The following is a 20,511-nucleotide window of genomic DNA, read 5'->3' on the forward strand; positions in this document are numbered from 1 at the left end:
AAGACATCCCATTAAGCGGTCCCTGGGGAGACCAGAAATGAGGAAAGGTAAGAATTGAACATAAGATATCAGCTTGGGCTGGGCTGCAGCTAGGTTTTCAGGGAGCTTGTGTAGCTCACAGGAAGCTCTGCATTCAGTCCCCAGAGCCTACAGACAGGAAGGTATAGCGGCACACAACTGTAATCTCAAAACTTAGGAAGTCAAGAGAGGAGGATCAGGAGTTCAAGGTCATCCTTGACTACCTAGCATGTTAAAAGCCAACGGGTCTACTAGTTGAGACCCTGCCTCAAACAAACAAACAAAACAAACAAAAAGACGTGAACTTTCTTCCCTTCCCTAGAGTGGGTTTGAGCTAAGGTGAGGTTGGAATGGCCCCTGGAGCTGACCCAGTGCTCCTAGGTTTCACAATGGGGAAGGCCTTCTGATAGCCAACCCTAGAGCACATGTGTGTATGTGTGTGTGTGTGTGTGTGTGTGTGTGTAAATGCTGTTTTGACAGTCCTACTTGATAACATTTGTTCATAGACTACTTCTAACAGTCTTTCCCAAAGGTACGAAGTGCAGTGGGGAAACCAAAGGCTTCGAGGCCGTCTACCCAGGCTGCCACTCACAGCTGTGCTAGCTGTGAGCCCTTGATTCTCAGAGCATCACTGACAGACTGTAGGGAGAAACCGCCATCTCACAGGCAGCCATGAGGAACGAGTGTCATTTCAGAATGGTCTAAACAATAGGTGAACTGTGTTACTGGAGCGCAGGGCTTCTAGAACTGAAGCGTCTCCGTTCTTCATCCTCCCCGATTAAGGGCCTAGTTTCCAGCCTTTCATGGTCCTCTCCTTTTGGTTCAACCCTAAAACATGCCTAGAGCTCCCCGCATGTCTTATTTTATGCCTAGTGTACAGCGGTTGGCTTTGTACTCCATTCCAGCCTGCTGTATCCTTTGAAACCCTACCTCCCTAGATCAAGTGTCTTCTCCTCAGTGCCTTTTCTGAATCACGAGCTTCGTCCATAGATATACGTCTCCCGAGTTCCCTCGCCCCCCCTCGCCCCCACCCCCAAGCCAGTCACAAGATCCTGGATCCTGGGCAGCCCCCACGGGGAAGGAGGATACCTCCTCCAGCACATGGTCACACCCCGCCCAAGTAACTGTCCTTCTGGGCATGTATGGCCCCTCACTGACCCATTAGCACTCAAAGGCCAGAGAACAGAGCCCCGCACACAGTGAGATCCAGATCCCAAGCTGCCCCTGGGGAAAAGGTCTTCACCAACAGTCCCCAGGCTCATGAGGCAGTTAGGTACAAGGACTGTGCTCAGACCCTGTGGTTCTCAAGTCTTCTACCAGAGATCCATTTCGAGCTAGGGACCTTCCCTGCGCCCTCCTTGCGGGGACTCATTTCACCAACAGGCCTATCAAAAGTGGACACACTTCAGGGAACAGCCAGCAGAAGAGAGGCTTTAAGATGGAGCCAAGCCATATGTGAAGCACAAACACGCAACCCAGTAACAAACTGGGAGGCCTGTAGGAGATGAAGGTGTCTGGACAGGGGCGGAGCTAAGAGCATCGTGAACATGGGTGGGCGAGCTGAGTCTCTCCTCCCACCATCTCTGCACCCAGCTCTTCTCGCATCAGGACCTGCTGTTCCACCCCTACGGAGGAGCCTGCAGGCCAGTCCCTCTGCTGGTAGGCTCCTTCACTCAAGCGCACCCCGCTGCTCTCATTCCCCACCATCTTAAGGCCCCAGAAAAGGGCACTGCTCAGGATGGCTCCCAGAGAAAGCTGCACCTCTTCCCCAGATACTGAGAGTGACAGTGGTGACTCAGATGCCACTCAGCAATCACCCCCGCCTGAGCCACCTTTCCCATGAGCACACTGAGCTCTATCCACACTGAGCTCTATCCAATGTTTGTTTATATCAACCGGTATTAAGTCTATTGTGTTTTCCTTAACCACCAAGGCTTTCCTCCCGCTGAGGGGAAGAAAAGCGACTTAGCGGGGTGTCATTTGCCTCTGACAAGCCTGCACGGTCTACTTTTTCTCCATCCCTGCATTTCCCCTAAGGCATGATGTGTCACGTAAGACTTCAATCCCCAGCCTAAAGCAAGCGTTGCCAAATGCCTGGGGAAGTGATTCAGATGAGAGTCAGGAGACCTGGCTCTGGCTGGACGAGGCCCTTGTGCTCTGCTCAGGCATTTGCCGACTCTGTTTGCTTGGCCTTGTTTGTAAATGGGCATGAAGTTTGGATGGCTACATCTGCACCCCATCTTCCCCATCCTATTGCCTATCCTATTGCCTACCAGGCAGTAGTGCCGGTCGGGTCGGGATGCCCGCGTGAGGACCCAGTGAAGCCGAGCTGGGAACGGCAGTCACCCACAGGAGGCTGCACTGTTAGCTGTCCACATAGCTAGCTAAATCTCTTCAGCTGGTCCGAGTCCATGTTGCCATTCCCTCAATCCAGAGCCCACTCCGCTTTCCTCACACTCCTCTGGGGTCCCTTTCTGTGTTTTCCACCCAATCCATTCTTCATCCCGCAGCCAAGATGGCCCCTCTCAAAGCTCCCGCATGGGTCTTCCACATCATAGGGTGCTCGAGCAGCAGCTTCCTGCTGCCTCCTTAGCTGGCTGACGGGGGCTCCTCTATCTCCAAGTTCCTTCTTTCTTCATGGAGGGTCTGGGTCATTCCCATAACAGACCAGCCTCCTAGCTGACGCTGTACAAGTTGTCCCTCTGTCCACAGTGCCCTTCTCTGGCTCTTACATGACCCTCACGACTCAGCTCACAATGATGCCTCAGTGAACGTCCCCTAATCCAGCGCTTCTCAACCTGTGGATCATGAACCCCCGGAGGGGAGGGGGAGAGTCAAATGACCTTTTCACGGGGGTTGCATATCAGATATCTTGCATATCAGATAGCAACATCAGGATTCAGAACAGTAGAAAAACTACAGTTACAAAGTAGCCAGTGAGGTTATGGCTAGGGAGCAGGTCACCACAGCAGGAGGAACTGAATGGAGGGACTGCAGCATTAGGAGGGTCGAGAACCACTGCCCTCTCCTGAGACCCTAGGCGGCAACTCTCTGCCCCGTGCTTTGAGAACCTGTCACTTGCTGACTCTCCAGACTGCCAGCCTCATAGCAGAGCTCAGTCCCGCGCTCGTCCACTTCCTGAGGCCCGTGTTTGGTGCTTGCTGTCCACTCACTGAATATCTGCACCAGGATGTAAACTAATCCTCTCGGGTGTGTTCAAAACCGCTGGTCTTAAAACCTCCGACTATTACATTGTAGCCAGCTCATTACCATATTAATGTCTTAAAATCGAACAAAAGTTGGCTGGGGGCATAGCTCAGTTGCTCACCCAGCATGGACAAAGTCACGGGTTTAATCCCCAGCACTGCATAAAACCAGGCGTGGTGGCAAACACCTGTAATCCCAGCACTTGGAAGGTGGAAACAAGATCAGAAGTTCAAGGTCATTCTCAGTTATAGAGTGAGTTTGAGACCAGCCTGGGATACATTAGTCCTTGTCTCAAAAAAAAAAAAATTATATATATCTATATATAAAGTTAAAAATAGACATTTATTCAAGTCGGAGCTGGTGTTCGTCCCTGGCCTTCCTGGTAACCAAAGCCAAGACGGGAAGCAGTGACTCGCATGACTGCTTCAGATCTGCTGCAGAACGTCTTTGTCACCTTGAGTGTCACCTCTTTTTCTTTCTCCATTTCTCACGCAGTTTTCAAGGACGGGCTGCTCCAAAAGAGCACCAGGACTCCTTGGCTCCTGTCACCCTTGTGTACAATAAGCAGAGCCCACTCCCGTCATGACCGAGGCCCGTCTGCTGGGCCATGTATCACGGAGGGAGGGACAGCAAGCCTGTCTGGCATGGAATCTGCACGTGTCCCCACGAGAACGGCAGGGGCCTTCCCCGTTCCGCCCAAGGTCCCGCAGGAGATTGGGTCACACGTAAAGCATTGCAAAAGCCTTGTAAAAGGCAAGGAGGGCCAAACAGAACCATCTGACTTGGAGGTGTGCCAACCCTGAGTCAACCTTTATAGACACAAGGAGGTGGCAGCCAAAATGTGTTCCTTCCTGGTTGGCATAAATCAGATGGCTGGCAGGGACCCGGGAAGCTTGCTGGTAAAGTGATACTTCTGTAAACTAAAAGGATACATCAATTACATTGCTAAAAGTGCTTTCTCTACCTACCCAGCACCACCTGAGCTTGGGAGCTGTGCACTGAGGGAAAGCTGGGCAGAGCTGTATTCAAGATCGATGGACACTGCCAGCCGAGGGTGGACAGCCACGGCCTTTCCCAGCCTGTGGCCTTCTTTGTCTTTAACTACTTGTTGAAATTAACCCTTTCTGCCGCTTTCTCCGTTAATCCTTAATTAGCCCTTAATTAGCCCTTAATCCCAGTACTAGAGAGGCAGAGACAAGGGGGTCCCTGTGAATCCAAGGCCAGCCTTGTCTACATCACAAGTTCAATGCCAACCAGAGCTACACAGTGAGACCCTTCCTTAAAAAAAAAAAAAAAAAGTATTTTTCTACAATGGCACATTCATTGAAACCAGACCTATTAGTGCCTGCCTGGAGCACACACACACACACACACACACACACACACACACACCAGCTTTGAATTCAGCTCTTTTGCCAAATTAAAGCTCACTTTTGGTCAGATGCAGAGCGAACCATGAAGACCTTGCATGGGTCTAGGGATAGGTAGTTCAGAGCCTCGCCATCCCTATGCCAAGTTCACTCCAATTCTTAGGCTCAGACACCCGGGATGGGGCCTGCTTCCTGGGAAACTGGCGCTTGGCTGAAGTGGCCTTGGATGTGCAGACAGGTACATGGTGTCTAAGTGCCAAGGACGTACCAGGAGATTAGATCCATCTTCATCCTGGTCTGAAGGACAAGCCAGAAGGAGCACTCTGGGTTGGGAGGCTCTGTGTGTTCTGTTCCATTCTCCCCTTCTCAAAAATAAGTATCCTGGGTGTGGGAGGGGCTACAGATGGGATACAAAGTGAATAAATTGTAATAAATACTAACTAACTAACTAACTAGGTATCCTTTGTTTAATAAGAATACAAAAGGGTATCTACTGTCTATAAAAACGCTACTTCAGAGAGAGAGCAAGAGAGAGATCCACATTGTGCGTTGGGTGCAAAGACGCGGCTTTTAGCTTTAAGGCAGCCTCTTTCCATGGATCATCTCCTTTGATCCTCACCTCAGCCCCATGACGCCCAAATGTGAGCAAACACTAGGCTCGTACAAAGGGCTAAAATAACGCTACCCAGAAGCGTTCCCGACCAGTGGACAGGCCTGCAGGCGAGGCCAAGACTCTGCATAGCTAACAGTCACACCGAGGCTGGTAGAGTTGGCCCGAGGACCACGCTCTGAGGCACACTGAACTGGATGCCACCACTCCGGGTTTCATAGCTAAGGAACTGAGGCACAGAGCAGTCAAGCTACTTTCCTAACACCAGCCAGAAAGTGGCCGAGTGGACATGCGCCAGGCCTGCCAGCTTCTGAAATCTCCACACGTCTACATCCCAGATTTCTGCAAAACTAGCCACCCACACTCATCACACCCAACTGTAGACACGAATACTGCCACCTCTGTCCTCTCACTTGGCTGGTAAGGCCAGCCATAGTCGCTATGACACGGGGATTTGGGGAGCCACAGGCCAAGGGCTGCCAGGACACACTCAAACCCCAGTTCTGCAACCCAGGAAAGATGAGGACGGTTGCAAGTGGGCAGACCACACCACACCCCAACAGACCCTGCACGTCACAGCTTTAATTAGCAGCAACTCAGACTGGAGCCCAGATTCAGTAAATGAGAGTGGGTCAGATTGCTGGCCTCAGGGAAATCCGCTGACACAGGGACAAGGTTCAGTTCTCTAATAGGAAAAGCGTGTCCGGCCTTTTCCAACTCTCGGAGGAATACTTTGGGCCTCTTGTTCACGCTCAGGATGGCAGCTGTGGGACACCGGTGAAGGACATGCACCCCCTTAATTAACTCTGCCTTGTAATTGTGTGCGCCCCCAGCTGCCGTTCTCAGCCTTTCGGCCCTTCCTTTGGCTTCAAGGCCTGCTCTTAGCGCAGTTTGGGGGTGGGGCCTCACAGGTCTCCATGTCTACTTTAGGGTAGCAAGTCAAGTTTGCCTCCCGGCCTCCTTTCCCGTGTTCCATTTCTGGGTCCTAAATTCTAAGAAGGGCTTGAAGGGCGTGTGCAGGGCCCCAGGGCACATGTGTTGGCAGCAGCTTGGTATTCCAGCAGAGGCAAGCAGAGGGCAGGTGGAGGCAGGGCCCGAAGGACGTGAGGGATGTGGGCATGATGTCTGCCGCTATGGAGGATCCCAGCCTCATCTCCTCATGCTCCTGTGTGTGCAGGATGAGCATGCACACGTGTGTGCACATGGATGTAGAAGCCAGGGTCCGTCTCCACCGTCCTTCTTTAGACTCTGCTAAGCCTGTTTTCTGAGACAAAGTCTCTCATTGGGACCTAGGGCTAACCAGGTAGGCTAGGCTGGACGGTCCGTAAGCCCCAGGGATCTGCCTGTCTGTGCCTCCTCAGCACTCGGATTACAAATGTGTCACCCTCCCAGCTCTTCTGTGGCTCCTGGGGCATGTGGACCATGAGGACCAGGTCCTCATGCTTGGGTGGTTAGCACCTTACTGGATGGGCCGTCTCCCCAGCCCTCCAAAGGAAACTCCTTAGGACGGAGACTCACTGTGCGTGGGAGGAACAGAGGCTCGGAGAAAGGACCGTGGTGCTGGGAATGCCTGACAGCGCCTGAGACACACCAAATCTTCCCCAAGCCAAAGCTGTCCAAGCTGTCCCGCGCTAGGCAGGAAGACCCGTGTCCTGCCGAAGCCCACCATTGTCCCTCCCAACACAGTCAAGCCCCCACGGATCCCAAACCCCACATGCCAGAATGGAGAGGCCAGCCCCGCAGATGCTCTGTGTGGTGATGACTTGGAGGGAAGTGGTTCTCTGTAGGGGAGGCCTCGGTGTCCATGTCTCCCAACATTGTGATGTCTTTAAGGTTCATCCTAAGTGCCTGAATCTCTTCCTATGCTAGCTCAGATCTGCAGACAACCAAACCAATGTCCGGCACCACGACCATTCTCTGCTCTTCGTCCAGCATTTCCAATACTGACATTCCTTTTTGGTTACTCCACTGTTTCAAACACACTGGCGTGTGTGTGTGTTGTGTATATGAATGTGTGCATGTGCATGCTCGTCCATGTGCCATGTGTAGAGGTTAGAAGACAACTTGCAGAAGTTGGTTCTCTCATTCTCATGCTCACCATGTGGGTCCCACCTGGGCCAGCTCAGGCCGTCAGGCATGGCCGTAGGCACCTTTGCCCACCAAGCCGTCTCTCTGGCCCACAGTGGGATTTTGTTGTTGTTATATTCTTGACATAAGACTAGCAAAACCTGCCTATCAGGGGAAAATGACTCTACCAGATAGCTGCAAACTTTCACTTTTTGCATTGAATCTAATGTATATACAAGCAAACGCATATATTATAAGCCAAGGGCTTAGTGGATTTTCATAAACTGAACCCGTTGTCAAGGAACTGAATATACCCAGCTGCCTCTGAGGCCACTTTCCAGTCACCTCCTCCTCACCACCCCCAGGGCTCCCAGACCTGCTTTAGCAGGCTGGAGTCTGTCCTCTGCTCACATGACAGCATGACTTGCCAGTCAGCCACTCAGCAGCGGATCAGGTAAAGTCCACCGCTCTGCAGGGCTGACTGGGAACTGGCTTAAAATGGGGGTGGGCAGAGGGGTAGGTCCCATCTCCTTTCCTTTCTTATGACTGAGCCTGGAAAGTTCTAAAGCCAGCCCAGGAACAGAGAGGGGGCAGGACTCGGCCCATCCTGGCTAGAAGACAGTCCTGTGTCTGGAGATCAACCTCGAGGCTAGTGTGATGGCTCAGGGCCAGGGACAGGGGTAGAATTACTTTCCCATAGACTTCTAGAAGCGCCACTTTGTGCATCAGGTAACGGGAAGGCCGGAACAAGGTGACTCAGCGTAGCTGTGTGCTGGGTTCTGGACCCTGCGGAAAACAGTGCGTGGCACTGGTTGGGCTTGTCATGTTCTGTTCAGCCCTTCCTGCTGGGAAACCACTGCCTTCGAGCACCGACTTCGGGCCTGCTCTCTACCTGTGTCATTCTGGGCACAGATGCCAAGTGCCAGCTGCCAGCCTGGACCTGTTGCCTACTGAGCTGTCCTTTCTGTCCTCCTGCACGTAACCCCATCAAGGGATGACTGTGCACCCCTCATGGAAGCCAGATTTAGGCTGGGTCTATAACCCATTTGGTAGAGTAAAAAGCACGAAGCCCCAGGCCTAGTCCCAGTGACACATTAATTGGACATGGTGGCACAAGCCTGCAATCCCACCTCTCAGGGAGTAGAGGTAGGAGAATCGGAATTCAATGTCATCCTCAGCTACAGAGGATGAATTTGGGGACCAGCGTGGGCTAAAAAGAGACCCTGTCTCGAAACAACAACAACAACAACAACAACAACAACAACAACAAAAGGCTAGGTTTTCCAACGTTCTTGCCACGCATTGTCAGATTTTGCCTTTTGTCCTCACCACAGAGCCATTCTAACTGCACAGTGCGGATGGCAGAGTCTGTCCAGGGCTAGGGAACAGGAAGAACAGTCCTGGGCCGGGATACGTAGCTACACAAAGAAGCCCTTCCTAGAACAACGCTGCTGGCAGCTGCACCTGCTAAGATGGCTCTGTTCCCACCTCGCTCTGCCCGAAGCCCGGGGGCTGTGGCAGAGACACAGGGAGCCTGGGAGAGGCCTGGCTTGTGTTTCCACTGTGTGTGTGATGCCATAAGACGTGGTGGGACGAGTCAACTCTGGCGAGAAGGATCTTGGGAAGCCTCTGCATACGACCCTTTAAGGGTGCATGGGACTCTCTCAGGCTTGGAGAATGGCTCAGTGGGCAGTGCTCATCTAGATCCTAGAGCAATGGTTCTCAGCCTTCGTAATGCTGTGACCCTTTAGTACAGTTCCTCATGTTACGCTGACCCCAGACATAAAAATGTTTTCATTGCTGCTTCATAACTGTAATTTGGCTACTACGAATTGTAACGCAGGTCTCTGATATGCAACCTCTGTGAAAGGGTCATTTGACCTCCTCAAAGGTGTCATAACCCACAAGAACACTGTTCTAAAGGCCTCAGCACAGCAGAAGTAAGTGAATAAATAATTCTATATCTTGGGGAATATTTTTTTAAATACAGGTGTCTGGGGTTCCTCCTTACATCCATGCTGAGACCCAGAAACCTGCATTTCATTTTCAGAAGGCATTCCAGAAGATTCTGATGTAGTTGGTGCCGAGATATAATCTGAGGAGCTCTGATCTAGACAGCTCCACACCCAGGGTTGCATGTGGGGAAAGTGAAGCCTAGAAGGCCCAAATGGCTTACTGAGAATCATAGAATCCAGTTGTCCTCCATTGTAACACACAAACACACAGAGAGAGAGAGAGAGAGAGAGAGAGAGAGAGCCCCTGAGGGGCCCAGCAGCCTAACTCTGTCTATTCTCCATTTGGTAGACTCTCACCCCGCTCTTCTGCAAGGTAGGTATGAAGACAGGGAACAGAACAGTGCTTTCACAAAGGTCCAGCACATTCAGGTCTCCCTTCCATCTGCCCGAGTATCTTTCTCCTAAAATCCAGATGTGCCCCCACCGCCCACTACATGCAGGACAAGGTGGACCTTCCCACCTCCTCTGCTTGACCTAGTCTCTCCAACGTCCAAACCCAGGACTGTTCTATAAACCCTTCTCCATGCACTTCCTTCAAATTCCAGCTTGCTCGGCCTCTGCCCATGTGATACCCTTTGCATCCGTGCTAACAATGCTTCTCTCACCTTGCCCAATCCTCCCATTTCTTTTAAGGCCCAGGTAGAAGCCAGGTTCCTTCAGGAAGTCTCTTAGCTTTCCAGCTTTCCTCTGACAATCAGAGCCCTGGACCATTCATTTGCAATCTGCTCTTACTGCCCATTATGTCCTGCTTTGAATTATGAACTTTAGTAATTCTCAGCTACAGAGCTCAGCATACCCTTCTAATTACCCACCCACCTAGTAACGTTCCTTGCACATAATAAGTACATAAAAGACGTTAGTAATAGTGGAGCTATGCTGGGGGGCGGGGGGCAGAGTGCCTGGAGGCTTGGCCTGGGAGAACGTGGCTTTCCTGTGCCTGCTGGGCTACCCAAACATTCCAGAGCCAGTCTTGGCACACCAAGGTCAGACTTGCCTGCAGTCTGCTTCTGCTCTCATTATCAACTTCCTTCACTGTGACCGCCCAGAGCCGTTGCAGCTCCTGGCTGTAATGTGGGGAGAACATCTGTGTTTTCTTCACTCACAGGGCCAGAGGACTAGGGGTCTGCCTTCCCCTTCCTACTCCCGCCAATGCTGACATTGCCAGGGTGACAATGCAGCCCTGACACCTGTGCTGCAGACTGGCCAGGCTGCCTAATATGCTCTTGACTCAGACCCCCAGAAGCCCTGGACCACATTTCACAGAAGACGGACCTCCCTCTCCACGGAGGCCTGACCATCTTCTCTGTATCCACAGTTCGCTTACAACATGGTCACAAGAAGTTAATTTCAGGTACACTGACAGCTTAAGTTCTAGGGCCGGAGCCAAACTTGCAGAAAGGAGCCCTTTCTTCTTTGTTCGTTGTAGGATACACACCCTACGAGGAAGAAGGGTTCTCTCCTGCCAGGGCCCCTGCAGCTGGAGGTCTGGGAGAAATCCTTCCTGGAATTTGGAAGTCTTAATCCTGAGTCCCACAGTTCAAATGCCTGCGGCAGGCTTTCTGCTTGGGGAAAATGCGGAATGGAACTCTCACAAGGAACCGTTCTCTAATGATGCCTCTTCTCTTCCAACAACACCAGCCCAGCTTTTCCCACTACCCCCATCCCCCAAATAACCTACACCAAGTTTCTAGGTTTCTTATTAAGTACATTCATCTCCTAATATATAAATATTTAAGAGCTCTACTTACCAACATAGGTCCACTTGGATCCTGTAAAGAAGAGGAAACAAATAAGCACAATGCAATGGAGCTGAAGGAGGTGATGAAGACACTGCATTACTTTTTAAATGGGTGAGACCAAAAGGGAAGTCAGTGTCCCTGAATAAGAACTTCCGACTTGGAGCCAGAACCATGACTCTTCAGAGCTGTGCTTCAGCAGAGCTCAGGATGGAGAGTTTATGGGGGTGGTTGTGGACTCAGTAGGAGGCTTCTGGAATAGCTGTTACCCCCAGACATCTTTAAAAAGCCAAACATTATTAACTGGACAGGGAATTCCACGTGACTTGAAACCCCAAAGCATTCAGAGTGTTGGTTCAGTGGGGCTCTCTCACCCACCCTCTCTTCTCTCTGCCAGTGGACACCTGCACTGGCAGGTGGGCTCCTTCCTCACAGAGAGACGGATGCCCATGCATTCTATCCCCTCCCCTGCTGGAAACGCTCTTTAGCGTCTCACTTCTTTCCACTCAACAACATCTCCTGGAGCACTCCTCACAGCAGTACCCAGAGAGCAGAAGACTACCTACAAATCGAAGAGGTTTTCCCCCGCGGGGAGCTGCCACCCTCCTCTGAGTTACAATGCCAGCAGTGGCAGGACCGAGGAGGGGAAACGTGCCAGGAATATAACCCAGCCCACCCACCACCTCCCACTCTACACGGTTCACGCCTGCAGGTCCCTCATTCCTAAACAGTCGCTGCAGGCCTCTGCTCCCGGCACCCAGCCTGCCCACCTCCTCGTCCCTCTAGAAGTGCCCCAAGCTGAGATGTGCTGTGTCCCCCGTACACTGGCGGACACGTGTAACTAGGGAGCAGTAGAATGCCTGAGCACCTCTCCGCTGTCTCTGGGTGTCTCTGTGGTTGGAGGAATAGCTGGGACACTAAGAACCTGGATCCCCTTTGTTTCTCAATACAATGTAGCGTCAAGGAGGAGCTGGCTGCTCGCCAGGAGCAGGAATTTCCTACTCAGGTCAAGGATGGCTTCTAAAAGCTGAAAGAGCACCTTGCCTTTTTATTTCTTTCTTTTTAATGTTGACCTCCTCTCTCTCATTGATGCTATTACTTCCTTGTTTCATTTCTTTGCCTCACTGCTAATTTTATTTATAGGTTTTTTCAAGACAGGGTTTCTCTGTGTGTTAATTTCATTTTTAATTTTCAAAGTTAATTGGTAATTTTTATCAAATGAGACATCTGCCCACAGTTTAGAGTCAGATGGCTCTACGAAGCTTTTTAACAAATATCAATCCCTTTAAAGTCACTTACCATTTACTTGCAACCTAGGACAACCATTTTGGATTCTTTTGAATAATTCTTTGTTTTCTCCATACCTTTAGAAAACATATTTATATTGTCCTCACTTTGATTTTGTAGATTCATGTACTATTTGTTGACATTTTATCTTGGAAGAGAAGAATTTAGTTTCCACAGGTGATGTAAACTGAGCTTTCATAGATCTTATACCTACTAAGAGTCTCAGCATAGTTGTCATTTCTGTACCGTGTTTCCATGAATTTCAGGAGCTTCCCAAGGTAGGGGTAGGATCAGGGTGGAGGTGTTGAGGGTCACGTTCTTCCTAGAATTGAACCATTACCTTTCCCAAAAAGGCTGGATTTGGGCAGCTCATGCCTGTTGGAACCTGCAAACCTGGCTGGCACTGGGCAGGGAGATGCCCTGAGGAAAGGGTATTCAGCAAAGTAAGACCAGGGGTTCAGGGGCTTGCCCTGTCTGCTTTCTGCCCTGAGTGCTTGCTGCTTCCAGGAGCCGATGACACCACATCCAGGCAGAGCGAACTGGTCAGGCTCTCTGCCCTCAGGTCAGGCAGAGCAGGCTTAATGGAACCGGCCCGGCCCTCCGCCACAGCAAAAACGAGCTCTACGCTGTCTCCAGAACCTTCAGCTTCATCTTGTGCTGCTTCTGCCCCTTGACCAAGGGCTTTTCTTGGGCTAACTTCCACAAATGTCACCCCCCCCCCCCCCGAGTATCAGGCAGAGTATACTTTGACCCCCTGACTCAGCTCATCTTCCAGCCCCAACTTTGGGTTAAGTGGCCTTCTGTCCACATCAGTGAATTTTGTTTGACCTTATCCCCCGAGGCAGTCAAGAAACCTGCCCAATAAATACCAGTATAAAAGCTGAAACTGCTCGGTGTGAGGTGAGAGTGGGGCTTTGCTGCAAGCGCCCCCTACACAGTTTGGAGGATGAGGAGGACAGGAGGGGGGCAACAGAGGAGGACGGGGAGCAGCTGCCAGAGAAGAAGAGACAGAGAGAGCCCCAGATGTGCGAGGAAAGACCAATAGGGAGGCCTCCTCTCCTTTGTGTGAGGTGCGTGGTACTAAGGCGACTTCTGGTGAACTTCAACCTCAAGCTCCATAGACTAGCCGAAGTTGGCAGCTTTTAAAACTGGCCCCCACTTTTGTGGAACTTCTCCCACATTCTGCTTCTTCCTGACTGCGTGGGGAAGGGGGCAGCAGGAAGACCCTGCCAGCCAGGAGGTGAAGATTCAGTAAAGGGGTGGCCTGTTGCCCAGAGGTCCAGCCTTCTCTACAGCGACTTCCAGGAGGAAGGGGTACAGAGCTCTGATATCACTAAGCAGGACCAATGCTCTCTCCCTGCTGCCTAGCCAGGGAGAATTGTTTTTTAGCCGTTATGGTCACTCTTGGTCCCTTCTGTCAATGTTCCAACCCAGGAACTGTACACCCACAAGTATTGCCCTGACGTGTGGCCCACTGTCACAGCAGGACCTAGTCACCACCTCCTCCCTCAGAAAAGCAGCTGAGGGAAAGAAAGGCAGGCTAAAGCTTGCTTTCCTTTTCTTGTTCCAAAGGAGTTAATTATCCAGGCTTTGGACACGAGCCCACAACTCGGGTTCCTCTTCCCGCCTCAACCTGACACCCTAACTCAGCACCCTTCCCCTTTGGGTTTCAGCCCCTTATTACAATTGGAAATAAGGGTGCACGTACACAAGCACGGAGGTTCGGGGTAGTGGAGTCCTCCAGGTGGAGGGCGGTGACTGGGGGTGGGCTGCCTTATCCTTTTGATCTGGAGGGGAAGCCTGCTGGGTCAGGCCTCGGAGGGTTCTGAAGGCCAGCCTGGCTCCCCTGCTTGCAGATCATAGCACTGGAGAAGACCGGCATTTCTCCGCGCTCTGCAGGTGGTTCCGGGATCCTGGCGAGCAAGTTTCCCAGCCCCGGCTCCAGAGCTAGTGGTGCTCAGAAAAGAGGGACACCCAACTGTACACCAGGCGTCGTTAAAAAGGCAACCAACCAGCCTCAGCAAAGCCGTGCACCCCGGAGGAAAAGCCAGCATCCTTCCTTGAAAGTGCGCGAGGCACTCGGCTCCTCCCCTGCTCCCTCAGCAGTGATTTTATTCTATCTTGCTAGAGCCTGGCAGCAAATCCTTCTCCCCAGGCACGGCTGAGCGCACAGGACTCTTTCCTTCATTCTTTCTTTCTTTTAAGCGAGCGGAAACTTTACCGTTCAGGGGGGCTGAGCTGGAAGGCTGCTCCTTGAGGATCACCAGCAGGAGGACGGCAGTCGCGTGCAGGCTGCTGTGGGGCATCTTTGTCCCGGCGCGACTTGAAGCTGCCACACGCTCTGGGGCTGTGAGGCGCCACCTGCGCAGCCTGGGACGAAGGCTGTGTCTGCTCCTGGCTGCCCCCAGGCTGATTTTTATGCCGCGACTCAACCCTAAACATGATGTCATCGTGCATGCAAGAGGGCGGGGGCAGAGCGCCCAGCCTACCGGAGGACAGGAGCCCCAGGTCCGAGGTGAGTTGCAGTCCTGACTGAAGCGGCCTTCGTGGCCCGCTGTGCCACGGCTATACCTGAGGAGCCAGTTCTCCCCAGGAGCTGTGGGAAGTCAGGTGACCATGTAGCGTTCACTTCACTGACGTGGCCGCATTCTGTTGCTGCCCTTACTTGAAAACCCCAGCGTAGGATAGTGTTTGAGCCAACGCCTCTCCAGGGCCCGAATGCCTGGTCTGGACACGGGTTAGCTAAGTAGCTGCGAATTGCACAACGCTTCCAGCTTAAGCTCTTCTCAACGAAACCGCAGAGACTTCGAATAGGAAAATGATAGAATGGGATTCACCGGAATGAGCAGCTTTACCCGGCGATTAGAATTTTTCCTTAGGAGGCATGTAGAGAAGGCTGGCTTCTTGTGCAAATTCACAGTGCCGGTCCACCCTCAGGGGGACGCTGGGGGAGATGGTGCCCTCTCTGGAGCAGTGGTGAGAGAAAAGGACGTGCATCGTTACTCAGGGTGTGAAAGCATCAGAGACCCGGCTAGGTGTTGTGTGTGTCTGTCTGGGTCAGTGGCCAGGCTGTTTCCAAAGCTGCTTTGCCATCAGTGGCTGCTCCCACCCACCTTTCTCCCACCTCTGCCTGCTTTGCAGTATGCGTGCTTCCGATCTAGACACGAGCCTGTGGGTCTGAGCTCCTTCGTGTTTAGCCCAAGTCGAGCTAAGTCTTACTGACCTGCTGCCCTGGTCCCCACATTTACTTCGTATATCTCCTCACCCCTGAGATCCTTCCTGCTTCCCAGGCTCCTCCATGTGTCTCTGCACAGCTGCAGGTCTGTGGGTCTTGGCTTCCTGCCCCTAGTAACCCTGTCCTCCTACTGCCTACACAAATGGCTCAGTATATAACGCCTAAGTCTGTAACATGGTCCATCTTGCCCTCTTCCTTGGGCCAAGGCCACCAGCCCAGCCCTCCCCAGTCTCTTGTCTGTTCTGACACTCAGCCTGTACAGACTCAAGCTGGCCTTGGTGACCAATGAAGCCATTTGTTCACCTAGAACTTGGAGAGACTGAGCAGCTGAGAACCTATCAGGAAGCAGGTGTCACCTACATTTCAAGGGGTGTTACTGTTCTGTCCCTAACAGCTAAGCTATTGTGTGGGTAATAAAAGGCTTGAAATCTCTTCGAGGAAGTTGTTACAATGACAATTCTGTCACAACTATATCCAGACCACAATAAGCTTAAGGGTGACCTTTTTCTCCACTATAAACGGCCTTGACTAAGTTCTGGAGTGGCCTAGGCAGTATCTTTAAAAGCTGAAATGGACTAGGGAGCATAAAAGCCAGAGAAACCCCTGCTGGTTTAGAGATGCAGATTCTGAGACCAGAGAGTAATTTAAGACAGTCTGAACCATACCCACACACCTGCCTGTGCCTCGCCCACGCCGGTGTTTTTCAGTATGTCTGACAACGTTCAAGTCAGCTTCTCCCCAAATGCTCACTTTAAAAGGATCCCCAAAGATGGAGAGGTGAAAGGAGAAAAAGGTGGAGTTAGTAAAATATTAAGACCGGATTGTAAACTAGGATTCATAGAGAGAAAGTTTGTGATGATTTTTGCATGTCTCTATCAGAAAGAGGGCTGGTTAGTGAAGAATGGCTAACAAAAGACAATCAAGAATATTGTCTTCGTGTGGTGGGTTATACCTGAAGTCCCAGCATGAGGGAAACTGAGGCAGGAGGCTCTCTGAGCTACAGAGTGAAACCCTGTGCTAACAAGAAAAGGTCAGGATAATAACTGGAGTGTGTAGAGGAAGAGATTGGTCAGAGGGTAAAACTGCTTGCTGGGAAATCCTAATGACCTGAGTTGATCCCTAGATTTCACACTGGAAGGAGAGAGCTGACTCTTTCAAGTTGTTCTCTGATCTCAACGTGTATGCCAAAGCAGGCTTGCCTCTTAGCCCCACAATAACAACAACAACAACAATTTTGAAAAGAAAGAGGGAGGTGTGGTGGCACGTGCCTTTATTCCCCAACTCACGAAGCAGAGGAAGGTGCAGCTCTGATTTCAAGACTAACCTGATCTACACGGTGAGCTCCAAGATAGCCAAGGCTGTATACCGAGACCCTGTCTCAAAAGAAAGAAAGGAAAAGGAATGGGCGGAGAGAATTGCCATAAGGACTTAGAGTGAATTGGAGGAGGAAATACTTTTAAAGGATCCGATGTAGGGAAGCAATTTGAAGAGGATAGAATGAACAAACCTCAAATGCGAGTCAAGATGAACAGCGCACTCCTAACCAGCTCACACCCCAACTCTGGACATCCTTTCCCTGTTTGTTATACAAGTGAGGGCCGGCTTTGACATCATCAGAGAGGGTTGTTGCCTACCCAAGAACAGCCCACTACTCATTGATTTAGAGTGAAGCTTCTGTGCACAAAATGTGGCAGCTGGACATCAGACAGACACAGGGAACAGCCCTTTTCCAGAGTGTTATGTCTAAGCAGACCTGAAGGCCAGGCTCAAGAGTGAAAGGGCACAGGAGAGTGGAGGAAAGAACACTAAACTGGCTGTCTAGAGGTCTGACTGAAGCAGCTGTGCCCCGGACCCCACTTCTGCCAATGTTCCTGTCTGTAAGAGGGGTAAGACCTGTTCCTGGGCCCCCAAAAAGAACCCATATATGGCTAGGAGGAGGGACAAGCCAGTGGAAGAAAAATGTTCATTCATTCATTCATCTTCTATGTGCCAGGAACTGTGTAGGCGTGGTTCTGTTTTTGGAGGGCACACAAACAGAAAGCAAACAATCACACGAAGGACACAGAATTATAATTGGTGCAATGGAAGGCAGGTGCATGACCCAGAAGGCCTCATTATGCCCTAGGGTGCTGACAGAAGACATCAGCAATGTGAAATCAGATTCCATGACTTCATAAAGCCTTTGAAATAACAGTGACTTCCAGGATCCTCTTTCCCAAGGCAGCTGCCATTGGGCATCTGCCTGTTCCATAAGCTGTTAGCCTTTGGGTGGAACGGTCAGGGGAGGAGAGCATGCATGCCTAAGTGCAGGTGCCCAAGGAAGTCAGAAGAGGGTGTTGGACAGTCCCGGAGCTGGAGCTGCCCCATGTGGGTGCTGGGAATGGAACTCAGTCCTCTCTGAGAGCAGCACCTGATTTGAACCACTCTCCAGCTCCAATAATTTAATTTCTTAAGGTAGAGATGAGCTCCATAGGGTTACTTGGTTGGGGAATTCACCTTTGCATGGAGCCAAAGAAAGGACTGCATGGAGGAAAACTAACATTTAGTGATTGTCTGCTGTTTGAATGATGGTGAGCGGCACTTTATTCTTCAAATCACCTGTGGGGTGGCGTTATGCTGTAGGAATCCGAAGCTTGGAGAAGCTCAATCCTTTCTTAACACAGGCTATATTCTTGACCCAGATAATTCTATCTCTAAGCCCAAGGCAGGCTTTTCCACACCTATCCCACCAATGCTTCAGGTGGGGTTGTTTTATGTTTGGAGATGTGTATTCTCTGATTTTCTAGATACTTCTGTATTTGCTGATAACAGGCAAAGTGTGCTCATTCCAAAGATCCATTCTCAGCAGGGGAAATGTCTGTGTCTCCCTCTCCAGAGGGAGGGCAGAGATGGAGATGGAGTGTCCTGGGGTGCCCCTGCTGGACACAGTGTCTGATGGAGCCCTCAGGACTCTGACTCCACAGTCAGACTCTGACTCTGAGTCCTCCAGCAAAGGAGGAGAAAGGAGTCCTCTGCACAGCTCCTTGTTCTGTTAATGAGCTGTGCTCTGACTGGGAAAGGGGGGCGGAGAGGAGGAGGAAGGTGAGGGAGAGGAGCAGGAGGTGGTAGGAAGGAAAAGGCTATGCTGCCTTTAACTGGTCAGAGGCTGAGGAAACTTCTGTGTCAAAACTTACACAGACTTGTTGTTATGAATGTGAAAATGCAGCAAGTTTTATAGCAGCGGGCATGGGTTTCTAACCTCTGTGTGAACTGTAGCCACCCTGCTCAGTTTCAGGCAGGATCAGTAAGAGGACAGTGTGACCTGGAGCAAACTGGCAAACTCTTAGCTCTGCCAGGAACCAGCCCTGGAGCCTTCACAGGCCTCTTGTCCTGTGCATGCCTCTGCTTTCTGATCTCGTAGCTGCAACAAGAATGCCTAATCCCACACAGGTTTGAGGCCATATGTGTGAAAGCGTTTTGGAAAAAAAAATCAAACACATCTCTCTCTCTCTCTCTCTCTCTCAACCCCCCCCCAAAGTCTGTACAATCTCGGTCTTAATTTTCTAACCTAAGAAAATGAAAACTGGGTTCCAGTGTGAGAATTCTCACCCATTACTGCCTCCAGTTACCATGGTGACACTGGTCCAGTTACTTGACCAATGAATCCTTCAGCTGCTTCTCCTGTTGAATATGGAATGATGGCTGTTAATGGGGGTCTTTATAAAATACTCTGCATAATTACTTTTTAAACGATAAAAGCCCACAATTCTACACACAGGGCAATTTTAAGAGAACAAACCTTGATGTAATATGCTTTACTCCTTTCCAAGGTGTCTGGAAAACGACGATTAGCTGACATGAAGGCTGCTTGGGAGGTACACTCTAACCACTGCAGCTTGGGTTCTTGCAGCCACCTCTTCCTGCACACCTGCTGGCTAGATCTGCCCTCCCTAACCCCGGGAGTCTCCGATCCTCTTCTTGGAATTGGTCCAAAGCTTGTCCTCTCTTTACAGTATAGTGACAGCTCACATTCCAGCAAGCCTGCAAGTGAAATATAAATCAAATAGTCCTGATCTCAAACCTGGCAATTTACACTGAGCAGACAGAAAGGCACAGGGGATGAAGACCTTGGGTTTTGCCTCTCAGCACCACCCTAGGCAAGCAGTCTCCTGTCTGAGGGGTGGTAACGGTATGACTGTAACCCCAGCAATCCAGAGTCTGTGGCAGGAAGAGCACAAATTCACAGCTAGCCTGGGCTTCACCGATAAGCCCTATTTCAAAAGTTTAAACTGATAACAACAATTACAAATCACGAGGATACAATGGCTGTAATAAGTATATCCCACAGGGTCATAGAGAGGAAGGAACATAACAAAGTAGGATTGTTTAATGTGGCTCAGGGACACATTTAACACTGCATAAGTATAGTTCTCTTAGAGGGTGAAGTGGTGCACGCCTGTAATCTCAGCACTCAGGGAGGCAGAGGCAGGTGGATCTCTGAGTTCCAGGCCAGCCTGGTCTATGAAGATAGCCCAGGACAGCCAAGGCTACACAGAGAAACTCTGTCTTGAAAAACCAGAAAGAAAAAAAGACAGAGGAGGAGGAGGAGAAGAAGGAGGAGGAAGAGGAGGAAGAGATGGGGTAGGAAGAAGAGGAGGAGGAGAAGGGGAAGAAGGAGGAGGAGAAGAAAGAGATGGAGGAGAGGGAAGAGAAGGAGAAGAAGCGGGGAGAAGGAGGAGAAGAAAAAGGAGGAAGAAGAGGAGATTGAGCAACTGCACTAACTTCCATGGGCCCTCAGGGATGAATAGGCAAAAAATTTCCAGATACAGCTTTCCCCATGGTTTTGCACTTTGGCCCCTCCAAAAATGTAGCTGATGTCACCACAAACCTAGTCTTTCTACTGAAATAAGATGCCATCTAAGCCGGTAGCCTTACAGCCACTGTACCCCAGGCAGTGTATGATTCGGGGATTTTGGACTTTGGGGGT

General features: G+C 50.9%; 1 protein-coding gene across 6 annotated transcripts in view; it reads right to left on the bottom strand.

Moving 5' to 3' along the window:
- Window positions 1-14,871, bottom strand: part of Ca12 (carbonic anhydrase 12) — a 51,924-nt gene extending 37,053 nt beyond the window's left edge. For 3 of the 6 annotated variants that reach the window (XM_021638335.2, XM_021638333.2, XM_021638334.2), the window contains exons 1-2: window positions 14,532-14,870; window positions 11,036-11,056 (exon numbers count right to left, since the gene is read on the bottom strand). In XM_021638335.2, the coding sequence (XP_021494010.1) occupies window positions 11,036-11,056; window positions 14,532-14,760 (250 nt within the window). In that variant the 5' untranslated portion in view covers window positions 14,761-14,870. Of the gene's footprint in view, window positions 1-11,035; window positions 11,057-14,531 lie in introns of all 6 variants that reach the window. The other 3 variants (XM_021638337.2, XM_021638336.2, XM_021638332.2) reach the window with 2 other exon arrangements.
- Between the last annotated feature and the right edge of the window lie 5,640 nt (window positions 14,872-20,511).

Source organism: Meriones unguiculatus, chromosome 6, assembly GCF_030254825.1.
Source record: "Meriones unguiculatus strain TT.TT164.6M chromosome 6, Bangor_MerUng_6.1, whole genome shotgun sequence".
Taxonomy (NCBI): Eukaryota; Metazoa; Chordata; class Mammalia; order Rodentia; family Muridae; genus Meriones; species Meriones unguiculatus.